General features: G+C 45.0%; 1 protein-coding gene across 3 annotated transcripts in view; it reads right to left on the minus strand.

The window, feature by feature from the left end:
* The window catches only part of LOC141069466 (uncharacterized), a 116,666-nt gene that overhangs the window by 51,855 nt on the left and 38,794 nt on the right, over positions 1-26,017 (minus strand). For 2 of the 3 annotated variants that reach the window (XM_073559026.1, XM_073559028.1), the window contains exon 2: positions 20,942-21,870. In XM_073559026.1, the coding sequence (XP_073415127.1) occupies positions 20,942-21,870 (929 nt within the window). The remainder of the gene's footprint in view (positions 1-20,941; positions 21,871-26,017) is intronic. The other variant, XM_073559029.1, reaches the window with a different exon arrangement.

The following is a 26,017-nucleotide window of genomic DNA, read 5'->3' on the forward strand; positions in this document are numbered from 1 at the left end:
AGCTACACAATCACGGTCAGCTCTGTAGATAACAAAACCAGGTAGATCCAGACTGCAATCAGGGATGGTCTCATTCAACCAGGTCTCAGTAAAACAAAGAGCAGCTGAATTGGCCATATCAGATCTCATGTTACAAAGTAAGCTCAGATCATCCATTTTGTTAGATAAGGAACGGACATTAGCCAAGTGGAGTGAAGGAAGAGCTGTTCTGAACCCTCTCCTCCGAAGGCGTGCCAGGACGCCTCCTCTCCTGCCTCTCTTGCAGTACACCTCCACAGGTTTCACAGAAGTAATGGATTTTATGTACTCAATTGTTGAATTAGCAATCATGCTCCAAGAAGGGGAGTCCATGAGAAATTGAGGATGATTCCAGAATAATAAATCGTCCCTTGAAATCATAAGAGTAGGTTTACAGAGTGCAGTGGCCATGATTACACTCAGCTTGTAGCTATAAAGACTGAACAGTCACAGCTTAGCAGAGTTAAATGTACAAATTTCCATAAAGGGTGCTCCCAGCACTGCTGGGGGGGAGGGCATGGGTGCAACAAGACAGGGACATCAGGGGACACGCCAACAGTCAGTCCAAACCTGCCCAGCTCACCCCTATATACATCTGGTATCGCCTTAATCACACCAATGCGAAGACTAAAGTCACATAAAATAAATATTATGATACGGAAAAATATAGTCGACACTCCAGTCGATATCGTGGTGCACGTGGAGGGAATGATTCATCCAAGAAAAGAGGAAATCCCGGCACTCACATGTGTTGATTTAATTTGCTTTATTCCACATCACAGCAAAAGGTTTCAGCTCATCCAGAGCCTTTGTCAATTGTCATAAAATAAATAAAACCAAAGATCGCCGTAAGGCTAGGCTCACATTTATCCTGCGCTCTATGCTGAGCACTTACTCCGAGGTTTCCATTTTAAGCTGCCTTTTTTTTTTTGCTTCTTTTCAGTCATCTTTTCTGACATCTTTTGTGGACCGTTATTTAATTTAATTGTATTAAACAAACTATTGAGCAGTTTCCAAGTCTAAGCCGCCTGAGGAATAGTTGGGTCACTTTGTTTAACCCCTTTCTGCCATTAGACGTACTATCCCGTCCATGTGCCCTGGGACTTAATTCCCAAGGACGGGATAGTATGTCTAATGCGATCAGCGGCGCCCACGTGGTGAGCGCCGCTGATCGCGGCCGGGTGTCAGCTGATTATCACAGCTGACACCCGGCACAATGTGTCAGGGGCGGTCACGGACCGCCCCCGACACGTTAACCCCTTGTACACCGCGATCAAACACGATCGCGGTGTACCGGGAGTTAAAGGGAAGCTTCGGCAGGGAGGGGGCTCCCTCCGTGCTTCCCTGAGCCCCCCACGGCAGCGCAATGTGCAGCGCTGCTGCGGGGGGCTCTTTCCCTACAGGCCCCCGGATCCAAGATGGCGACGGGGGCCTTCGGGGGCCTGTAGGGAGCTGACTTCCTCACTGCCTGCAAAGCGCAGGCATGAGGAAGTCTGCAGAACTGCCTGTGACAGATTGCTGATCTGTCACAGTGATCTGTGATGTGACAGATCAGCGATCTGTCACAGGACAGTGATGTCCCACCTGGGATTATGTAATAAAGTAGATAAAAAAAAATAAAAAATAAAAAAAAGTGTAAAAATAATTTTTTTAAAAAAATCGCTAAATAAATTAGTTAAAAAAAAAAAAAAAATATTCCCCAATAAATTCATTTTTTGAAAATAAAAAAAAAAACAAAAAAAGTACACATATTTGGTATCGCCGCGTCCGTAGCGACCCGCCCTATAAAACTGTCCCATTAGTTAACCCCTTTAGCGAACCCCTTAAAAATAAAAATAAAAAACGAAGCAAAAAATAATGATTTATTATCATACCACCGAACAAAAAGTGCAATAAAGCGCGATCAAAAAGACGCATATAAATATCCATGGTACCGCTGAAAACGTCATCTTGTCCCGCAAAAAACGAGCCACCATACAGAATCATCCGCAAAAAAATAAAAAAGTTATAGCTCGCAGAATAAAGCGATGCAAAAATAATTTTTTATATAAAATTGTTTTCATTGCAAAAAAACGACAAAACATAAAAAAAGAACTAAATGAGGTATCGCTGTAACCGTACCAACGCAAAGAATAAAAGCGCTTTATCAATTTTACCGCACGCGCAACGGTGTAAACGCACCCCCCCAAAAGAAAGTCATGAAACGCTGGTTTTTGTTCATTCTGCGTCCCAAAAATCGGAATAAAAAGCGATCAAAAAATGTCACGTGCCCAAAAATGGTACCGATAAAAACGTCAACTCGTCCCGCAAAGAATAAGACCTCACATGACTCGGTGGGTCAAAATACGGAAAAATTATAGCTCTCAATATGTGGTGATGCAAAAACTATTTTTACAATAAAAAGCGTCTTTTAGCGTGCGACAGCCGCCAACCATAAAAACCGCCATAAATAGTAAATCAAACCCCCCTGTTATCACCCCCTTAGTTAGGGAAAAATAATAAAATTAAAAAAAGTATTTATTTCCATTTTCCCATTAGGGCTAGGGTTAGGGGTGTGTTGGGGTTAGGGTTGGAGTTATAATTGGGGGGTTTCCACTGTTTGGGCACATCAGGTGCTCTCCAAATGCAACATGGTGTCTGATCTCAATTCCAGACAATTCTGCGTTGAAAAAGTCAAATGGTGCTCCTTCCCTTCCAAGCTCTGCCATGCGCCCAAACAGTGTTTTACCCCCACATATAGGGTATCAGCACACTCAGGACAAATTGCAAAACAACTTTTGGGGTCCAATTTCTCCTGTTACCCTTAGGAAAATAAAAAATTGGGGGCAAAAATATCATTTTTGTGGAAAAAAATGATTTTTTTATTTTCACGCCCAGGCGTTATAAACTTCTGTGAAGCACTTGGGGGTTCAAAGTGCTCACCACACATCTAGATAAGTTCCGTGGGGGGTCTAGTTTCCAAAATGGGGTCACTTGTGTGGAGTTTCAATAGTTTAGGTACATCAGGGGTTCTCCAAACGCACATGACACCCGCAGACCAATCCATCAAAGTCTGCATTCCAAAACGTCACTACTTCCCTTCCGAGCCCCGACGTGTGCCCATACAGTAGTTTTCTCCCACATATGAGGTATCAGCGTACTCAGGACAAATTGGACAACAACTTTTGGGGTCCAATTTATCCTGTTACCCTTGGGAAAATAAAAAAAATGGGTACTAAAAGATGATGTTTGTTGAAAAAATACGATATTTTTATTTTCACGCCCGGTCGTTATAAACTTCTGTGAAGCACTGGGGGATTCAAAGTGCTCACCACACATCTAGATAAGTTCCTTAGGGGGTCTAGTTTCCAAAATGGGGTCACTTGTGGGGGATTTCCACTGTTTAGGTACATCAGGGGCTCTCCAAAAGCAACATGACACCCGCAGACCATTCCATCAAAGTCTGCATTCCAAAACGTCACTACTTCCCTTCCGAGCCCCGACGTGTGTCCATACAGTAGTTTTCTCCCACATATGAGGTATCAGCGTACTCAGGACAAATTGGACAACAACTTTTTGGGGTCCAATTTCTCCTTGTACCCTTGGGAAAATGAAAAAAATTGGTGACTAAAAGATCAAGTTTGTGGAAAAAATACGATTTTTGTATATTCACGCACGGGCGTTATAAACTTCTGTGAAGCAATGGGGGGTTCAAAGTGCTCACCACACATCTAGATAAGTTCTTTGGGGGGTCTAGTTTCCAAAATGGTGTCATTTATGGGGGGTTTCTACTGTTTTGCTACATCAGGGGCTTTCCAAACGCGACATGGTGTCCGATCTCAATTCCAGCCAAGAACGTCAAATGGCGCTGCTTCCCTTCCGAGCTCTGCCATGCGCCCAAATAGTGATTTACCCCCACATGTGGGGTATCAGCGCACTCAGGACAAATTGCACAATATCTTTTAGGGTCCTGTTACCCTTGGAAAAATAAGAATTGAGGGTGAAAAGATCATTTTTGTGGAAAAAATATGATTTTTTAATTGTATGGCTGTATGTTATAAACTTCTGTGAAGCCCTTGTGGGTTCAAAGTTCTCACCACATATCTAGATAAGTTCCTTGTGGGGGTCTAGTTTCCAAAATGGGGTCACTTGGGGGGGGGTTTCCACTGTTTAGGTACATCAGGGGCTCTCCAAACACGACATGGCGTCCGATCTGAATTCCAGCCAATTTTGCATTGAAAAAGTCAAATGGCGCTCTTTCCCTGCTGAGGTCTGCCATGCGCCGAAACAGTGGTTCCCCCACATATCAGGTATCGGCGTACTCAGGACAAATTGCACAATAATTTTTGCAGTCTAATTTCTCCTGTTACCCTTGGTAAATTAAAAAAAAATTGAACCTGAAGTATTTTTTTAGTGAAAAAAAGTTAAATGTTCATTTTTTTTTTTTTAAATATTAAAAAAATTCCTGTGACGCACCTAAAGGGTTAATAAACTTCTTGAACGTGGTTTTGAGCACCTTAAGGGGTGCAGTTTTTAGAATGGTGTAACTTTTGGGTATTTTCTATCATATAGACCCCTCAAAGTGGCTTCAAATGTGATGTGGTCCGTAAAAATAAAATGGTGTTGCAAAAATGAGAAATCGCTGGTCAACTTTTAACCCTTATAACTTCCTAACAAAAAAAAATTTTGGTTTCAAAATTGTGCTGATGTAAAGTAAACATGTGGGAAATGTTACTTCAGTTTTTTGTGTGCTATATCTCTGTGATTTAAGGGCATAAAAATTCAAAGTTGGAAAATTGCGAAATTTTCAAAATTTTCGCCAAATTTCCGTTTTTTTCACAAATAAACGCAAGTTATTTGAATGAAATTTTGCCACCAACATGAAGTACAATATGTCACGAGAAAACAGTGTCAGAATCACCGGGATCCATGGAAGCGTTTCAGAGTTATTACCTCATAAAGGGACAGTGGTCAGAATTGTAAAAATTGGCCTGGTCATTAACGTGCAAACCACCCTTGTTGCTTAAGGGGTTAACCACTTCACATCTTTGGAAACCTGAAGTGTTTAAAAGAAGCTCAAAAGACTGAACATATAATCGAGTAATTTTTACATTGCATGACATAAATTCAGTCTTTTAAAGTTTATTTAGTGCTTTTTCAAGTGGGTAATGGATCCGCTTGAAAAACATGTTGTGTTCATATACCCTTTGTATGACTTCTCAGTAGTGGATGTGAAAACTGAAAGCAACTAGGGCAGCATGAACACTAAATATAGCCCTGGACATGGGTGTCTGGATATTACATAAAACATCAGTACAAAGCATCACATGAAGCGCATACTGTGGGCACATGATACATACATGATTTGTTATAACTCTTTGAAATTACTAAGAACCTTTACTACAGGTTGAGCCAAGTGTAAGTGGCCCCAGAGTAGCTGGGTATTTGGGAATTTATCTCTTTTAAGAGAGGAGCGAGTTATCTTTTACACTAATGTTTCCTTGAAACAAGCTTCAAAAGGCAAGCTGCTGCACATCTGTTTAACGAGACTAACCATATTCCCCATTCCTTAAAATGAGGTGAATTAAAAACAAACTATTCAATATTTCAAGTTCTTCCTTTATTAACCACTTGTTGAAATCAAAAATCACACAAGTTTTCTGATAATCGTCCACTGTTAACAGGCTGCTGATCAACTGATGAATGATCAAAACACTTAATTAAAAGGCATTGCTCTCGGCGGCATCTCGTCCTGTGTAAACAGGGCATGTGCTGCGGAGAACAATGACGTTGCACATAGAGCGACATATGAAGATGTTCACATTATGGGCTGGGACCGGGGGTCAGCAAAGTCTGAGCTCATACATTCCTTCAATTAATAAGTTTCTAGCAGGTTTAGACTTTGTGCTGTATATTTCACTTCACATAGCTTTAACCAAGTGATTTTCCGAATGGTCATTTTGATACAAGAAGCAATACAAACTAATGGATAAAACACATTCTATTATGTAAGAATAGAAATTCATGTGTGGAATAGTGTTGGTCCCGCTTGCTACTGGCAGGCTACTGCCTGGAAAGAATAAAGGCGGCATTATTTCACACTGACCAAATAGGGAGAGAATTCCTTGCTAACAAACAAATGACCCTTTCAAACCTAGCACACGATAAACATACATTCCAGGACATTCTAGTGGCAGATGAGCAAGCAACATGCTCTGTGCCCTCCCTGTGGCCATTTCATGGCCCACATACACCATGTGGTCTGTGATGAAAAGACGACTGCCAAGTGCAACACACACTCTAGATTAAAGGGATAGACTAATGGAAATTCTTTTATCAATGTATAAAACCATTAGGTGCTACACAATCTTGGTCTTTTAATTTGGCTAATTATTAAAATTGCAATAAGGCAAACCTTACAAATAAGAAAAAAAATACATGAGTGAAAAGGGTCATAGATACACACCATCTAGTTCAGGAGTACTATAAGGCCTCCTTCACACGTCTATATGTCCAGTAGATGGGTCATCCGTTTGTTGTTTTTTTTTCCCCAAAAAGGATCCCACAAGTACACATTATAACCTATGGGGCTGCTCACATGTCCTTTTTTTTTTTTTTTTTTTACCAACAGCATGGATGAGAAGGGCCAATACAAGACTATGGGTCTATGAAAAACAAGTAGAACACAAGGATGTAATCAGCGTGCTGTCCGTGTGTGGTCTGTATTTAACATTGCAACATATAGGAGAAACTTTGAAATTTCTTTCTTTATACATTGGGTTCGGAAAGTATTCAGACCTCTAATTTTTTCACTCCTTGTTTCATTGCAGCCATTTGGTAAATGCAAAAAAGTTCATTTTTTTCTCAATTTACACTCTGCACCCTGTTATGAAGGAGTCACCGAAGGAGGAAAAAACAAAAATACAAGCTAAGTCCAGAAAACCGGAGAGGTTGGTAGCTATCGGATTGCAGACCCCTGATCCTATCCACAACAACTAACAGTAGCCGTGGGGGGTTCCTACGATGCCCTAGACCCCTCAAACACAGCCGGAGAACTAAATAGGCCTAAAGAAAGAAAGGGGAAATCTAAACTGCCCCAGAGGAGACCCCAAAGCAATAGGCAGCCCCCAACATATAATGGCGGTGAAGCAAGATGAAAACACTAACACAAATAGAAAGATAGGTTGAGCAAACGATGGGGCCCAAGCTAACTAAAAAGGACAGGATAGAAAAGCTGCTGTCTGCAATCCGTAAAAAACCCTATCAAAAAATGTCCCAACCGTCTGATAGGAAAAACAGGCCCTGAAGTCGCTAGGACTTCAAAAAGACTATATCAGCACTCAGGTAAATTCTGAAGACAGAGCAAAGAGACAAACTGATCAGAGACAAAAATAGAACTCAGCACACCCCCGACTGGGGATGGCTGAACTCCAAAAAACAAGGTAAACAAAGCAAAACTAATAAGTTCAATAGCAGAGCAAAAACTTATCTTTGGGAAGCAGGAATCAGACTGGTCTCCAAGAATCCAGCAGAGAAATCACCAGCGACTCAGAAGGGCGTTGGCTGCCTTATATCCAGTCAGAATTTCCTGTTACACAGTCATCATCTACCAGATCAGGTGTTTGGTAATCAGCCTCACTACCTTCCTTCACCAGTAGAGGGAGTTCATCAGACATCAACGGTGAAGGGGAAAATGAACTCACAACAGTACCTCCCCCTCGAGGAGGGGTCACCGAATCCTCATCCACGCCACCAGGGCGATCAGGATGGGCCCGATGAAAGGCACGAACCAATCTTTCGGCATGAATATCGGATGCAGGGACCCAAAAATTATCCTCCTGGCCATAACCCTTCCATTTAACCAAATACTGGAGTCTCCGTCTAGCCAGGCGAGAATCCAGTATCTTCTCAACCTCATATTCCACATTACCTTCAGGAGGTGCCACCACAGGAACTACTGGCTCAAGAAACCTCTTTAACAGAGACTTATGAAACACGTTATGGATCTTAAATGTAACAGGAAGAGCCAATCGAAAAGAGACTGGATTAAGAATCTCCAAAACCTTGTAAGGTCCAATAAATCTAGGTTTAAACTTTGGAGAAGCCACCTTCATAGCGATATTCTTTGATGACAACCAAACCATATCACCCACCTTAAACTGGGGACCAATGGTCCTATGCCGGTTGGAAAACTGCTGGGCCTTTTCATGGGAGAGAGACAACTTATCCACCACTTGGTCCCAGATCTGGTGCATTCTCTCCACCACAGTGTCAACACCTGGGCAGGCAGAAGGCTCCACCTGCCCTGAAGAGAATCGAGGATGAAACCCAAAGTTACAAAAAAAGGTGACATCAAAGTGGCAGAATTAGCTCTATTATTTAAAGCAAATTCGACCAAGGGCAAAAATGAAACCCAATCATCCTGATCAGCAGAAATAAAACATCTCAAATACGACTCCAAAGTCTGGTTTGTTCTCTCCATCTGTCCATTGGTCTGAGGGTGAAACGCAGAGGAGAAGGACAACTGAATTCCCAGCTTGGAACAGAAAGTCCTCCAATATCTAGACAAACTGAACTCCTCTGTCAGATACAATGTTCTCAGGAATCCCGTGCAAGCAAACCACCTGTTGCAAAAACAAGGGCACCAACTCTGAGGAAGATGGCAACTTAGGGAGTGGTACAAGATGGACCATCTTAGAGAATCTATCACAAATCACCCAAATAACAGTCACTCTCTGAGAGACAGGCATATCAGAGATAAAATCCATTGAAATATGGGTCCATGGCCTCCTGGGCACCGGCATCAACAACCCACTAGAGCGAGAACAAGGTTTAGACGGAGAGCAAGTCCCACAGGACTGCACAAAATTCCTGACATCACGAGACAAGGCGGGCCACCAAAAAGACCGACTCACCAGCTCTCTAGTACCAAAAATACCTGGATGACCAGCCAATGCAGAGCAATGAACTTCAGACATCACTCTCTTCCTCCACTGGTCAGGAACATACAACTTTCCACTGGGACAACGCTCAGGTTTGTCCACCTGAAACTCTTCCAGAGCAAGTCTCAAATCGGGCGAGATGGCAGAAAGAACTACCCCCTCACCTAAGATGGTAGCAGGCTTGGTCACAACAGGAGAATCAGCAAAGAAACTCCTAGAGAGGGCGTCTGCCTTGACATTCTTAGTGCCCGTTAGAAAAGAGACCACAAAATCAAAACGTGTGAAAAACAAGGCCCACCTAGCCTGTCTAGGATTCAAGCGTTTGGCCGACTCCAGGTAAATCAAATTCTTGTGGTCAGTAAGGACCACGATTTGATGTTTAGCTCCCTCCAACCAATGTCTCCACTCCTCAAATGCCGATTTCATGGCTAACAGTTCCCGATTCCTCACATCATAGTTACGTTCGGATGGGGAGAACTTTCAGGAAAAGAAAGCACAGGGATTCATTTTAGATGTTACAGGATCTTTTTGGGACAAAACAGCTCCTGCACCAATCTCAGAACCGTCCACCCCTACCTGAAACGGGAGTGAGACATCAGGTTGCCGCAAATCCGGAGCATAAGTGAACCTTCGCTTCAGCTCCTGAAAGGAAGAAACAGCCTCCGGAGACCAATTCAGCACATCAGCACCCTTCTTAGTCAAATCAGTCAATGGTTTGGCAATACCAGAAAAATTAGCTATAAAGTTACGATAAAAATTAGCAAAACCCAAAAACTTCTGGAGGGCCTTCAAAGAAGTGGGCTGAACTCAATCATAAATGGCCTGTACCTTGGCCGGGTCCATTTCAATAGTTGGAGACAAAATAAATCCCAAAAATGAAATACTCTGTACACCAAAAAGGCATTTCGATCCCTTGACATACAGGGAATTCTCCCTCAAAATCCGGAACACAGTCCGAACATGTTGCACATGAGAGTCCCAATCCTTGAAAAAGATCAAAATATCATCTAGATAGATGATCAAAAATGTATCCACCAAGTCTCGGAAAATATCATTCATGAAGCACTGGAAGACAAAAGGGGCATTAGTGAGCCCAAAAGGCATCAGCAGGTACTCAAAATGTCCCTCCAGAGTATTAAATGCCGTCTTCCATTCATCCCCATGCTTAATGCAAATAAGATTATACGCCCCTCCTGAGGTCAAGCTTTGTAAACCAGCAAGCACCTTTAACTCTGGAGAATAGATCAGAAACCACCATGGTTACTTACCGGTAGCCGGTTTTTCCAGAACCCATGACAGCACCACATGAGAGAGGGATCCGCCCCGCCAGGACAGGAACCTACTGAAATATAAGGGGCGGCACCTCTCCCCCGCTTCAGTTGGATTACAGAGCATTGAGAGGACTTCCCGGTTAGTTACATGTTTATCCAACACCACATCACACAAATACACCCGACTATTGTGCACACCCATACGGTGAAAAAAGGGGGGGGGAATATACGGGTGCTGTCATGGGTTCCGGAAAAACCGGCTACCGGTAAGTAACCATGGTGGTTTTCCCTTCACCCATGACAGCACCACATGAGAGATTTTTGGAGACTTCGAAACACCTTAGGGAGGGACCACCGCTTGCAGCACCCTTCTACCAAAGGTCAAGTCAGCCGAGGAGGATAGATTTAATCTATAGTGCTTAAAAAAGGTTGAGGGTGAGGCCCAGGTAGCGGCCTTACAAATTTGCTCAATTGATACCTCTGCCTTTTCAGCCCAGGAGGTCGCCACGGCTCTGGTGGAATGAGCCTTGATGCCATCAGGAATCGGAACACCACTAGCTGAGTAGGCTACACTAATGGCCTCCCTAATCCATCTGGCAATAGTCCCTTTCGATACTCCATAACCCTTCCTGGCACCCTGGAAGGCTACAAATAGGGACTGGGACCTCCTCCACTGGCTGGTTACTGATATATACTCTAAGAGGGCTCTTTTCACATCTAGATTATGGAATTTCTCCTCTCCTGGGTTTTTCGGATTTTCACAGAAGGAGGGGAGGACGATTTCCTGGCTACGGTGAAAATCCGACACCACTTTCAGTAAATAAGCAGGGTCTGTTTTTAGGACAATTCTGTCCTGGTATACCTGGGTATACGGTGGACTAACTGATAGGGCCTGCAGGTCACTTACCCTACGTGCCGATGTAAGGGCCACTAGAATAATGTTTTTTAGGGTAAGATATTTCACTGATAGTTGTTGTACTGGTTCAAATGGTTCCTTTGTGAGAGCTTCTAACACAAGGTTTAAATCCCAGGGAGCCATTTTTTGCGATGGGACTGGTCTAGACCTGTGGCAGGATTTAATAAACCTAGCTATCCATCTGTTTGCCACTATGTTACAATTATATAGAGCGCCTAGCGCTGAAACTTGTACTTTGAGTGTATTTACCGCTAGGCCTAGCTGTAGACCTGCCTGTAAGAACTCTAAGATAGTCTTGATCGGGGGTTCTTGGTCTAATGGTTTCCCCAGAAACTGCAGAAACTTATTCCATATTCTACCGTATATATTAGTTGTTACTGGCTTCCTACTTTTCATCAGTGTAGCCACCAACCCAGGGGAGAATCCTCTATTACTTAAAAGTGACCTTTCAAATTCCACGCCGTCAGATGGAACCCCTTGACTTGCGTGTGGAATACCGGACCCTGAGCTAGCAGGTCTGGAATCTCTGGCAGTACCCACGGATCTGAGAGGGACATTATCTGTAGTAGTGAGAACCATGGCCTTTTTGGCCAGAACGGGGCTATTAAGATCACTCTGGCCTGATCTTCCCTTATCTTTTTCACTACTACTGGGATTAGAGCTACTGGAGGAAAGGCATAACTTAGCTTGAAATCCCACGGAATTTGCAAAGCGTCCACTGCCCATGGCTCTTCCTTTGGGTTCAGTGAACAGAATCTTTTTACCTGCCTGTTGCTTCTGTTAGCAAAGAGGTCTATTATTGGCTCTCCCCAAAGATGTACTATCTTTTGGAACACTACCCGATTCAGGGTCCATTCCCCCTGTTTTAGTTTGTTGCGGCTTAGGAAATCGGCTTGTGTGTTTTCTACCCCTCTGATGTGTAGGGCTGATAGGGAGTGTAGGTGTCTCTCTGCCCTGTGAAAGATCTCGTTGGTTTCGAGCATTAGGGAGCGTGACCTTGTCCCTCCCTGGTGGTTGATGTAGGCTACTGTTGTGCTGTTGTCCGACATAATCCGGACATTGCGGCCTTCTAGAGTGGGCATGAATATCCTTAGGGCTCTGTTTACTGCCCGTAGCTCTCTTAGGTTGGAGGATGCGTTTTGCTCTAGGTGTCCCCAGGGTCCCTGGGCTACCTGTCCCCTTAGGTGCGCTCCCCACCCCGAGGAGCTTGCGTCTGTCATTATCACGTCGGACACTGGCTTCTGCCACGATGTCCCTGTTAGTAGGTTTGCTCTGTCTAGCCACCATCTGAGAGAGCCTTTGGTTTTTACGGAAAGTTCCAGCCTTCCTTCTAAACAGCCTTTTAGCGACTTCTGTGCTGATAGGACCTCTGCTTGTAGTTGACGGGTATGAAATTGTGCCCATCTGACCGCTGGGATACAGGCTGTCAGAGTGCCTAACAAGGACATTGCCCCTCTCAGGGTCGTGTGAGGTTGATCTATTGTTGCCAAGATCATATCCCTTACCTTTTCCACCTTGGCATCTGGTAAGAGACAAATTTGTTGATTTGAGTCCAAGATGAAACCTAAGAACATTTGCCTTTGTAAGGGTTGTAGCCTTGACTTCTTGACATTCACCATCCAGCCGAGATTCCGTAGGGTTTCTATCACCCTTTCTACTTGCTCTGTGCAGTGACGTTCTGAGTTGCCCACAATTAGAAAATCGTCTAGGTAGGGTATTATAATTGTGTTGTGGATGCGGAGGAATGCTGTCATCTCTGCAACTACTTTTGTAAACACCCTCGGTGCTATGGATATGCCGAATGGAAGGGCTCTGAACTGAAAATGTTTGAGGTTGCCCCGAATGTAGAGCGCTACCCTTAAGTATTTTTGGTATTCTGAATGGATCGGGATGTGGTAGTAAGCATCCTTTAGATCGACTACCGCCATGAAACTGTTGTGGTGTAACAGCCTCATAGCTGAAGTCACTGACTCCATTTTGAAGGTTTGGTTCTGTATCCAACGGTTGAGGCCTCTCAGGTTTATAATCGTCCTGAACGAATGATCCGGTTTTTTTATTAGAAAGAGGAGCGAGTAGAAACCCCTTCTTTCCTGTCCTCTTGGGACCTCGATCAGGACATGTTTGTCCAGCAGGCTTAGGATCTCTGCCTCTAAGGCCAACTGTTCTTCTACCCCTTTCCTGACGGGGGTCACCACAAACGATGCTCTTGGCTGTTGAAAAAAGGGGAATTTTAAACCTTCCTTTATGATGTTTAAAATCCAAGTATTGGAAGATATATTTTCCCAGGCCTGACCAAACAGCATCAGTCTCCCCCCTACGGGGATGCCGGCGTCATTGAGGGGACTTTTTTGCGGATGAAGCGGCTTCCCCGAACATGAATCCAGACTCTTTCTTCCTCTTGTCTTCCCGTCTTTTCCGATCTCCCGGAGGCCGGCCTCTATTGAATTTCCCCCTCCAAAAGGGCGGTCTTCTTTGATCTCCCTGAAACCTGGGGAAGCCCTTCTTCTTATCACCCGCTTTTTCTAGGATTTCGTCCAGATTTTTTCCAAAGAGAAATTGTCCATCACATGGAAGGGAGCATAATTTGGCTTTTGATTGTAGATCTCCCGGACACCCTTTAAGCCATAATGCACGCCTTGCAGCATTTGATAGTCCCGCTGCTCTCGCCGTCAACCTCATGGAATCGGCCGAGGTGTCGGCTAAAAAGGCGGCTGCTCTGTGTAGCAGATACATGTCTCCTAAAATTTTCTCCCTAGACATCTTGGAAGCAATTTTTTCTTCTAGCTGCTGTAGCCAGATCATTAAAGACCGGGCTGTACAGGTACCAGCTATCGCAGGTTTTAGTCCCCCCGCTGTTGCTTCCCAAGCATGCCTTAGGTAGGAGTCTGCTTTCTTATCTAGTGGATCTCTTAGTACTCCTGAGTCTTCTAGGGGCAGGGCCGACCTTTTGGATGACCTGGATACCGCCGCATCGATTTTTGGGACCTTGTCCCATATTTCCGTATCCTTAGGGTCAAAGGGATATCTCCTTTTTGAGGAGGAAGGAAGGCTACCTGATTTTTCAGGCTTCTTCCACTCCCTTTCGATGAGCGCCTGGACTTTTTCATTAACTGGAAAGGTGCGTTTCTTCCTTTCCTGTAACCCACCAAACATTACCTCTTCTAGGGATTTGGTCGCTTTTTCCTCCTGAAGGCCCATAGTTGACCTAATGGCTTTAAGGAGACTATCAGTATCCTCAACCGGAAAACACGGTCTACCCCCTGTGTCACTATCCGAGGAGGAAGAGGACATGCGCTCAGCCTGATATTCGGACGAAGAGGAGTCTGATGAAGAACTTGGGGAGATTCTTCTACTTTTTTCTTTTTCTTTAATAATAATTTAAGTGAACCTTCCACCTCTGATTTTATGACAGATCTGAGGTGAGTTGCTAGGCTCGGCACTTCCTCCGCCACTGTTTGCTGTATACAGCTAGCGCAAAGGTTTTTTTGCCAATCTTTCGCTAGGGGGTTCTGGCATATCGCACACTCCCTATTATTTCTTTTGCTCCCTGCTTTTTTGCCTTTCACCTAAGGAAGCAAATAACCCACAAAAAGGACCCTATTAATAATGGTCTAACATTCACGAAGATCCACTCACCACCCACAAAATCGGGTACCGGGCTGGAAGGCTGCGCTGGAGCATGTGGTCTGTGTTCTCTCGATCTCGAGGAATCATTTGATCTGTGGCTCGGACGGCTGCTGCTCTTACCGCTCGAACGGCTACCGTGCTTCCGTGCCGAGGTCTGCGACGGGGGTAGAGACAGTGGGGACGGTGAGCGTTCCTGCTGTGACCACATTGTAACAGCCCGGCCGTTCTGCTCCTTGCCTCCATTAAATAGGCCCCGGTGAGCGATCCTTTTGACCCTCCCCCCTGCGACCGCCGGCCATTCTTCTCATTTTTTTCCTTCTTTTGTGGCCGGCGCCGCACTAGGCGCCATGTCCGTCGCGTCCGTGACGTCAGCCGGCGCATACCCAAGCTGCACCGCGCCGCTGACATCAGGCGCCGGAAGTCGCGCCCAGCTTCCCCTGTCCCAGGGAGAAGGAGCGAGCGGGCGCGCGCGCAGGGGGAGGGAGGCACGGAGGAGCGCCCCGAATGGAGGCCGCCTTACCGCACCCGCACGAACCCGGGGCCTGCTGGAGGAACCCCGGGGACTGCGCTTCCAGGCGCCGACGGCCAGCGCTGCAGGTAAGCTGACCTGCTCTTCCCGCGCCGGGACGGCCCTGGGTCCATGTCTTCATCCATGGCAGGCACCGCCGCTGTCAGCCTGGGATCCCGCTCCAGGACAGGAACCCAACTGAAGCGGGGGAGAGGTGCCGCCCCTTATATTTCAGTAGGTTCCTGTCCTGGCGGGGCGGATCCCTCTCTCATGTGTTGCTGTCATGGGTGAAGGGAAAATCAGGGGTAACGGATACTGATATTTAACAGTAATTTTGTTGAGGGAACGATAGTCAATACAAGGCCTTAATGACCCATCTTTCTTAGCCACGAAAAAAAACCCAGCACCTAAGGGTGAAGAGGATGGTCTAATATGACCCTTCTCCAACGACTCCTTAATATAGGATCGCATAGCCTCGTGCTCGGGTACAGATAAATTGAAAAGTCGACCCTTGGGAAATTTACACCCAGGGCTCAGCTCAATTGCACAGTCATAACTCCTATGAGGAGGCAAAGACGCAGACTCATTCTCACTAAATACATCATAATAATCAGGCAAATAGTCAGGAACATCATGCGACTGGGGAGAGGTGGAGAAAACAGGAACATCACTAAGGGCACAACGACAACCCCAACTCACCACAGACACAGATTTCCAATCCAAAACTGGATTATGGATTTGCAACCAGGGAAACCCCAGAACAATGGTATCATGCAACACCAAAAATATGCAATTCTCTTGATGGTCTGGGGCGACCCGCATTACCACCTGGGTCCAAAACTGAGGTTTATTCTTCGCCAAAGGAGTAGCATCAATACCCCTCAAAGGGATAGGCGTCCGCAGAGGTGTCATAGGAAATCCACAACGTTTAGCAAAATTCAAGTCCATCAGGTTCAGAGCTGCTCCCGAATCCACAAAAGCCTTAGCGGAAAATGTGGACAGGGAGCAGATCAGAGTAATTGCCAGAAGAAACTTAGGTTGATCACCACCCACAGCAAATGTGTGTGCAAAACGTTTCTCTTGTTTAGGGCAGACAGAAATAATATGCGAGGCATCACCACAGAAGAAACACAGCTTATTACGCCTTCTGAACTCCTGACGTTGCGCCCCAGACAAAACTCTATCACATTGCATAGGTTCAGACATTTGTTCAACAGGTGGCAATTCCTCTCGTGTGGTTTTGGTTCACGCAAACGCCGATCAACCTGAATGGCTAATGACATAGAATTGTCAAGACCAGAGGGAACAGGAAATCTCACCATAGTATCTTTTACGGTTTCTGACAAACCCTTCCGAAAGAGAGCTGCCAAGGAACCATCATTCCAGGAAGTAAGGACCGCCCACTTTTGGAATTTTTGACAGTACAACTCTGCAGAATCCCGACCCTGACTCAATGCCAACAGGGCCTTTTCAGCCTGATCAATAGCATTAGGTTCATCATACAACACCCCCAAGGCTTTAAAAAATGCATTCACATTAGTAAGAATAGGATCATCAGGTTTCAAAGAAAACGCCCAATCCTGGGGATCGCCGCGCAGCAAAGAGATGACAATTTTAACCTGCTGTGCGGAGCTCCCCGACGAGTTAGGCTTCAAGGCAAAAAATAATTTACAATTATTCTTAAAATTCAAAAATTTAGACCGATCCCCAAAAAACACATTAGGAGTAGGGATCTTTGGTTCAGCAACATGTGAATGAGCAAGATAGGCGCAAATTCCCCACACTTCAGCAGTGAGCTGCTCCACACGATCAGACAATTGCTTCATCTCCATTGAGAAAGAAAAAAAAAATTCCCCCTACGGCCTGAGACAGAGGAAAAAATATACACAAAAAAAAAAAAATTCTGACAAACTTTTTTTTTTTTTACAATTCTTTCCTGCTATTGAGTACCCTAGGTTCTGCGGTATGGCTGGTGATTCTGTTATGAATGAGTCACCGAAGGAGGAAAAAACAAAAATACAAGCTAAGTCCAGAAAACCGGAGCGGTTGGTAGCTATCGGATTGCAGACCCCTGATCCTATCCACAACAACTAACAGTAGCCGTGGGGGGTTCCTACGATGCCCTAGACCCCTCAAACACAGCCGGAGAACTAAATAGGCCTAAAGAAAGAAAGGGGAAATCTAAACTGCCCCAGAGCAGACCCCAAAGCAATAGGCAGCCCCCAACATATAATGACGGTGAAGCAAGATGAAAACACTAACACAGATAGAAAGATAGGTTGAGCAAACGATGGGGCCCAAGCTAACTAAAAAGGACAGGATAGAAAAGCTGCTGTCTGAAATCCGTAAAAAACCCTACCAAAAAATGTCCCAACCGTCTGATAGGAAAAACAGGCCCTGAAGTCACTAGGACTTCAAAAACACTATATCAGCACTCAGGTAAATTCTGAAGACAGAGCAAAAATACAAACTGATCAGAGACAAAAATGGAACTCAGCACACCCCCGACCGGGGATGGCTGAACTCCAGAAAACAAGGTAAACAAAGCAAAACTAATAAGTTCAATAGCAGAGCAAAAACTTATCTTTGGGAAGCAGGAATCAGACTGGTCTCCAAGAATCCAGCAGAGAAATCACCAGCGACTCAGAAGGGCGCCGGCTGCCTTATATCCAGTCAGAATTTCCTGTTACCCAGTCATCATCTACCAGATCAGGTGTTTGGTAATCAGCCTCACTACCTTCCTTCATCAGAAGAGGGAGTTCATCAGACATCGACGGTGAAGGGGAAAATGAACTCACAACAGCACCCCATCTTGACTGATAAAAACAAGAAATATAAAATTTTTTGAAAAATTATTAAAAAAGAAAAACTGAAATATCACATGGTCATAAGTATTCAGACCCTTTGCTCAGACATTTATATTTAAGTCACATGCTGTCCATTTCCTTGTGATCCTCCTTGAGATGGTTCTACTCCTTCATTGGAGTCCAGCTGTATTTAATTAAACTGATAGGTGTGTGCCTTTACAAATCAAATCCTGTTTATATAAGACCTCACAGCTCACAGTGCATGTCAGACCAAATGAGAATAATGAGGTCAAAAGGAACTGGCCAAGGAACTCAGACAGAATTGTGGCAAGGCACACATCTGGCCAAGGTTGCAAAAAAATTTCTGCAGTACTCAAGGTTCTTAAGAGCACAGTGGCCTCCATAATCTTTAAATGGATGAAGTTTGGGACCCCCAGAAGTCTTCCTAGACCTGGCCGTCCAGCCAAACTGAGCAATCTAGGGAGCAGAGCCTTGGTGAGAGAGGTAAAGAAGAACCCCAAGATCACTGTGACTGAGCTCCACATATGCAGTAGGGAGATGGGAGAAAGTTCCACAAAGTCAACCATCATTGCAGCCCTCCACCAGTCGGGCCTTTATGGCAGAATGGCCCAACGGAAGCCTCTCCTCAGTGCCAGAAATATGAAAGCCCGCATAGAGTTTGCTAAAAAATAAACACATGAAGGACTCCCAGACTATGAGAAATAAGATTCTTTGGTTTGATGAGACAAAGATAGAACATTTTTGGTGATAATTTTAAGCGGTATGTGTGGAGAAAACCAGGCATTGCTCATCACCTGCCCAATACATTCCTAACAGTGTAACATGGTGGTGGCAGCATCATGCTATGGGGGTGTTTTTCAGCTGCAGGGACAGGAGGACTGGTTGCAATTGAACACGAATGTGGCCAAGTACAGAGATATCTTGGATGAAAACCTCTTCCAGAGTGCTCTGGACCTCAGACTTGGCCAATGGTTCACCTTCCAACAAGACAATGACCTTAAGCACACAGCTGAAATAACAAAGGAGTGGCTTCAGAACAACTCTGACCATTCTAAACTGGCTCAGCAAAAGCCCTGGCCTAAACCCAAGTGAACATCTCTGGAGAGACCTGAAAATGGCTGTTCACCAACATTCACCATCCAACTTGACGGAACTGGAGAGGATCTGCAAGGAAGAATGGCAGAGGATCCCCAAATCCAGGTGTGAAAAACTTGTTGCATCATTCCCAAGACGACTCATGGCTGTACTAGCTCAAAAAGGGAGCTTCTACTCAATACTGAGCAAAGGGTCTGAATACTTATGACCATGGGATATTTCAGTTCTTTTTTAATAAATTTGCAAAAATTTCTACATTTCTGAGGTTTTTTTTTTCACTTAAGATGGGGTGTGGAGTGTACATTAATGAGAAAAAAAAATGAACTTTTTTGCATTTACCAAATGGCTGCAATGAAACAGAGTGAAAAACTTAATGTTCTGAATACTTTCCGAATCCATTGTACATACAGAATAAAACACTGATGACACAAAAAAAAAAAAAGACACACCGATGACGGATGACACTGGTACATGTTTTATACGGACGTGTGAAGAGGCCTAACACACTTAACAAAATAGTCTATTATTGGTAACAAATGTCTAGATTTTTAAAATGCATTTTAGTGAGCTCATCATCTATTCTACAAATGTTCTGGAGTATGACATTAAATCTCATCATTTTCCACCGTCATGGAGTGCTTACTCTTGGCCTATAACGTGTAGCCAACTTGGACAAGGTTCATTGTCCAGTGATTGGGTCACGTATTTGGAATAAACGGGGGCATGATAATAGGACTGACTATTGACACACAAAAGGGTATAATTTCATCCAGCTTTCTGATTTAACAGACAGGCAGCTGCTCAATTCCTTCAATTACCCAATTACACGAATGGCCAATTTGTAAACGGACACTGTTGCGTGGGCCAATCTAAAAAAACAGAGCATCAATGTGCCAACTTGAGCGCCTTGTGCCAGCGTACAATACTTTTTCGAGTGCTGCATGTACATCATCTGCGTCTTGAGGGGAGATTACCTGTGTACATGTGGCATCTATTGGAGCACCATTTTTTTTTTTTGCACAGTATCGGAGTAAAACAAATAATGTTAAGTCTGAGGTGTACAGTAAAGACCCCTACACGTGTATGAGTGACGTTATGGTTCTGCGCAAATTAAACTTGTAGAGGGCTGTAATATAATTAAAGGGGGTTTCCACTACTGGACAAACTCTTAGAATCATAGAATCGTAGAGTTGGAAGGGACCTCCTGGGCCATCTGGTCCAACCCCCTGCTCAAAGCAGGATTCGCTAAATCATCCCAGTCAGATGTCTGTCACAAGAGTTGGTATATTTAAAAAAAAAAAGCATCCTTAATTCCTGAATAGAGCAGCTCCACCACTTTCAGCCCAGTGTCTGAGCAGAAAAAAAACACTGTTCGTCCCCTGAAACATGTGAAGGCAGCTGCTGATTGGCTGCAGCAGTCATGTGATATTGTTTATGTCCATAGACTGGAAGGGACCCAGTCTGGGAACAGAGTATAGATTTTATTACTTTATGCAGATCTTTGGGGCCCATTATTAAGCGCTTATCAAGAGACAAATCCTAAAAGAATGAATCCTTCATTAAAACAGACTAACATTTATGCTTTTGTACATTGTTAAATCATAAATATTAGTTGTTACATGGTAGTCAGTGAATTCGTTAGTGCCAAGGCAATACATGACTTACTAGTATTAATATCTACTCATGGGATTTCATATCAAAAATATATACGGTATAAACAATTTTAAGTTGTAAAAACAGTATAGAAAGACTCTTACCTATATGTCAAGCAAAGTACCAGCAGAAGGCTCAAAGCAAATGTGATGGAAACAGCAATCACAGCAAACAGCACTACACCTTCCCTGCCCCGTCTTTCCTGAGCACCCATAGTGGTCATCAAAGACTGGTTATGGTAAGATAAGAGGATTGCAAAGCCACGGCCACGGTTAGTGGTTGTAATAAGCTCCAAAATCACCTCGATCATTTCATCAGGAGACCCAAAGGCAAGACTTTTATTTATGGGAGAAATGGATCCACAAAACCGAGAAGAGTAAGTGACCAGGTCAGTGATATAGAGGACATCAAGAGGACACATTTCCGGTACTGGAGGTGGTGTAGTGAAGGGGTCCGTTCCAATTCTTAATGATGGTGCACCTTCACTCACCTGTTCAAAGGGAACTGTTTCCATTCCATTAGTGACTGCTTCTAGAAGATGCATAGATTTGTTGATTTCTTCAGTCCGGCTTTCATTTGTCGTGTCTGCAGAAACTGTGCTCGACATTTTACTGAAAAGGTTTGGATTTTGTAAGTCTGTCAACGGTTTATAGCCTCCATCACTTTTGGACCAGGTTTCTGTGGACACCTGGTTGCTGGACTGACTTTTAGAAACAACCTTTTCTTCAGTTAGCCCTATTTCCAAGTCATTTGATAAATCATTTTCTGTAGAAGGGTTTTTTCGCTCTCTCTCGTACTCAGCGCTAGAGATGAATTTGGGAAATTCAGGAATGGAATAGCTAGCTGCAGATTCCTCATTCACAGAGCTATCAAATACATCAAAATCCAAAATTTCCAGCCCAACAGCAGAACCTGCAGGAACAAAGATCTGCCACAGACAGTGAGAGCTAGGGAGGTAGTTGTTGGGAAATCCTGGCGATAAAATAAGATCTCTGTCTTCTGGGTTTAGTACAGCTCCACAATCAAAATACACCTATAAGAAAAATAATAATCTAAAAACCACAAGTAAAAAATCTTGAGAAGTCACATAATATGCTTTATACAATAGACAGAGTCTTTAAACCAGTCAAATAATCAAAGATGGACTGTGAAGTACACAAGCCCTATTTCACCTTGTCACGTTTCTAGGAAGGCTCATTCCCAACTCGCATTAGGTCTGGAAGAGAGTGTTCTCCAGGCCCTGGGTACCATATCTCTTTTAAAAAAAGAATTAAAATAAAAAATCGTGTTATTCTCACCTTTCGGCAGCCCCCGCAGCCTTCCCAGGCCTCAGCGATGCTCCCGACAAGTCCCATTTCCAGTGATGCCTTGCGACAATGACCTGTGATGACGTAGCGGTCTCGCAAGGCATCAATGGGAATGGGACTTGCCGGGAGCATCGCTGAGGCTTGTGGACGCTGCGTGCGACGCCGGAAGGTGAGAATATCATGATTTTTTATTATTTTTTTTTATTTTTAAACATGATATCTTTTTTACTACTGATGCTGCATAGGCAGCCACAATAGTAAAAAGTTGGTCACACTTGTCAATCACTATATTTGACGAGTGTGACCAACCTGTCAATCAGTTTTCCCAGCGATGCTACAGATCGCTTGTAAAACGCTAGTATTCTGCAAGCTAATTACGCTTGTAAAACGCTAGTTTTTCATGGGAACTACGCATGCGGATTTCCCGCACCAGGAAGTTACAGAATTGCCTGGGAAAATCCGCGTAAAGTCCGCACGTGTGTACGTAGCCTTACAGACATGAACCTTGTAAAGGATCCTGAGGGGGGGGTATTTAGGTCTATTTTGATTTCTGACAGCATTGCTTCCTTATGTTTTATTATAAGCTGCATCAATTTAATGTAACACTGACAAGATGAATGAATGATCTTACAAAATCTTTTCAATGTGACCTACTGTAAAAAAATTGCTGAATGATGGCCCGTCGTTATCAAAAGGATTATTATTTATACATTGAGCATCTTACAATGCCCATTTTTCATTTCCTTCCTAACTTCATAAAAAACTATTCCCACCACCTAATCGTGATGGGATTTGGTTCTTTAAATGAGAATCTGTGTGAATAGTTAGATTTCTTTTTACACGGCTCCGCTCACCTCGCGCGCACACGGCTCGGCTCCGCTCACCTCGCGCGCACACGGCTCGACTCCGCTCCGCGCGCACACGGCTCGACTCCGCTCCGCGCGCACACGGCTCGACTCCGCTCCGCGCGCACACGGCTCGACTCCGCTCCGCGCGCACACGGCTCGACTCCGCTCCGCGCGCACACGGCTCGACTCCGCTGCGCACACCGCGCGCGCACACGGCTCGACTCCGCTCCGCACACGGCGCGCGCGCACACGGCTCGACTCCGCTCCGCACACGGCGCGCGCGCACGCACACGGCTCGACTCCGCTCCGCACACGGCGCGCGCGCACGCACACGGCTCGACTCCGCTCCGCACACCGCGCGCGCGCACACGGCTCGACTCCGCTCCGCACACCGCGCGCGCGCACACGGCTCGACTCCGCTCCGCACACCGCGCGCGCGCACACGGCTCGACTCCGCTCCGCACACCGCGCGCGCGCACACGGCTCGACTCCGCTCCGCACACCGCGCGCGCGCACACGGCTCGACTCCGCTCCGCACACCGCGCGCACACGGCTCGACTCCGCTCCGCACACCGCGCGCGCGCACACGGCTCGACTCCGCTCCGCACACCGCGCGCGCGCACACGGCTCGACTCCGCTCCGCACACCGCGCGCGCGCACACGGCTCGACTCCGCTCCGCACACCGCGCGCGCGCACACGGCTCGACTCCGCTCCGCACACCGCGCGCGCGCACACGGCTCGACTCCGCTCCGCACACCGCGCGCGCGCACACGGCTCGACTCCGCTCCGCACACCGCGCGCGCGCACACGGCTCGACTCCGCTCCGCACACCGCGCGCGCGCACACGGCTCGACTCCGCTCCGCACACCTCGCGCGCGCGCACACGGCTCGACTCCGCACTGTAAACCCCTCCTGACCCCACACAAACTTTACCTCATCCAGCACCATGACAACCAGCACAGCAGAGTCCTGCAGAGTGCAGACATGGAGGCCCCTGATCATGTGACCCCTGACTCCTCCGCTCCTGTGACATCATCACAGGTCCTGTGCACACAGCCACAGAACAGCTTAGGATGTCATTGCAGGCTGCGGGGGTCTATCTGGGAGGGCAAGGATGCTCAGTGCAGTGCGAGAAGAATAGACTCCTGGATGGGACGTGGGGGGGGGGTCCAAAAACGGGACTGTCCCGCGAGAATCGGGACGGTGGGGAGATATCATGGTCTGACCTGCCGGGCCCTTGACACCCCCCAGGCCCGATCATATAGAAGGAGACTAAGGATGTATTACATTCTATTGAACAAGTTGATTGGAAGGAGGGAAATTCATGGATTTAACTTGACGTGGAATTACTTCACTATTGTATCGCGCTTTATTAGGGGCTATAGGTTAATTTTAAATTTTTGTCCAGATATTTCCCATATTATGTGGATTTAAAAAATATAATTTGCATCTAGCAAAAATACACACAAAAAGTAGTTCACTTTTGGCACCTACTGCTACATAAGATAGACATTGTTGTGAATCCACAGGAGTTTACTTGCTGAGACACTGCAAGGAGGAACAAGACACCTGCACAGCTATGCAACGTTTCGGAGGTAAACTCCCCTTTCTTAAAACAGAAGTTCACTCCCGAAACATTGCATAGGTGTGCAAATGTCCCACTCCTTCTGCAGGGTCTTATCAAGTAGGAGCTTCTCCTGTAGATTCACAGCAATGTCTATCTAAGGTAGCAGTATGAACAGAGAGAGAACTACTTTTTATATATAATTGTTTGCATCATATTAGACAATATATTTCTATTGTAGAAAACATTTCTGCATTCGAATATTTAAATTACTGTTTGGCTCTGATATTGCATTGCTGACTATGCCCGTGTTTTTTAGGCATGTGTATTTCTGTATTTTTCCGACTTTATATTTTATATTTCATAGTTAAACGTCACAGGAGGCAGCAGTAGCCATAACTTTCTAGGCACATGGAGGTCTTGTGTTCTGGACACAAACACTATTAGGTAAGAGATCCGATCAAAGGAGAGTAGCAGAGTTAAAATCCCATGACCCCTTGCCGTTTTATTCAGATTTGATGATGTTCACCTTACGAACCCCACAGCCATTAATACACTGCACATTGTGCTACTTGTCTTCATACATATCAGAATAGTCAAGCACAGGCCTGACAAAGGTTCTGAAAACATGCGATCGTCTAATACAATGAAAAAAAAAAGTTTTCTTGCACATGCCGTATATGAACAATCATCAACATCAGAGCATTCATGTTGAGGTGAAGTTGTGGCCATTTATTTTAAGAACATTCTTCTTTTATGTAATAATAAAACTTTAGTTGGCAAAAACGTAGAAAAAGGCATCTGGTTAATATGTACAATATGAAGAATGTCTTTAAAAAGATATACTAGTAACTGCAAGTGAAAAATTGGCTCTAGTACAAAGAAATTCTGAAAGATACCAACAAGTTACCAGAGAATTCTGTTCCTACTGAGTTGTAACGTACCTAAGCATGCAATGTGCAAAACACAAGCCAATGTGAGCATCTACCTACTACCATGGCATGTAAAAGTTTGGGCATTCCTGGTCAAAATTACTATTATTGTGAACAGCTAAGCAAGTTGAAGATGAAATGATCTCTAAAAGGACTAAAGTTGTACTATTGTAACTCTCTACTAATTGGCCTCCATCTTACCAAACTCTCCCCTCTTCAATCTGTCTTGAATAGAGATGAGCGACTTTGCCTTTTTTAGGGTCGAGTCGGGTTTCATGAAACCCGACTTTTGCAAAAGTCCGGTCGAACGAAATCGGCCAACTATAGGGAAAAGTCGGAGGCCGACTGAAACACGAAACCCAATGCAAGTCAATGGGGAAGCAAAGTCGGCAGGGAGTGGAGGACAGTAAACACACCTACAGTGCCCATTTCAATGCCAAAAACATCAATTCTTACTACTGAAGCTTGTCAACCTTTATTTACTTCATAATAATAGTTACGCATTGAAAACTGGTGGTTATTTGGCTA

The sequence above is a fragment of the Dendrobates tinctorius genome, unplaced genomic scaffold (assembly GCF_039654945.1).
Source record: "Dendrobates tinctorius isolate UK_male_01 unplaced genomic scaffold, ASM3965494v1 ptg000265l, whole genome shotgun sequence".
Taxonomy (NCBI): Eukaryota; Metazoa; Chordata; class Amphibia; order Anura; family Dendrobatidae; genus Dendrobates; species Dendrobates tinctorius.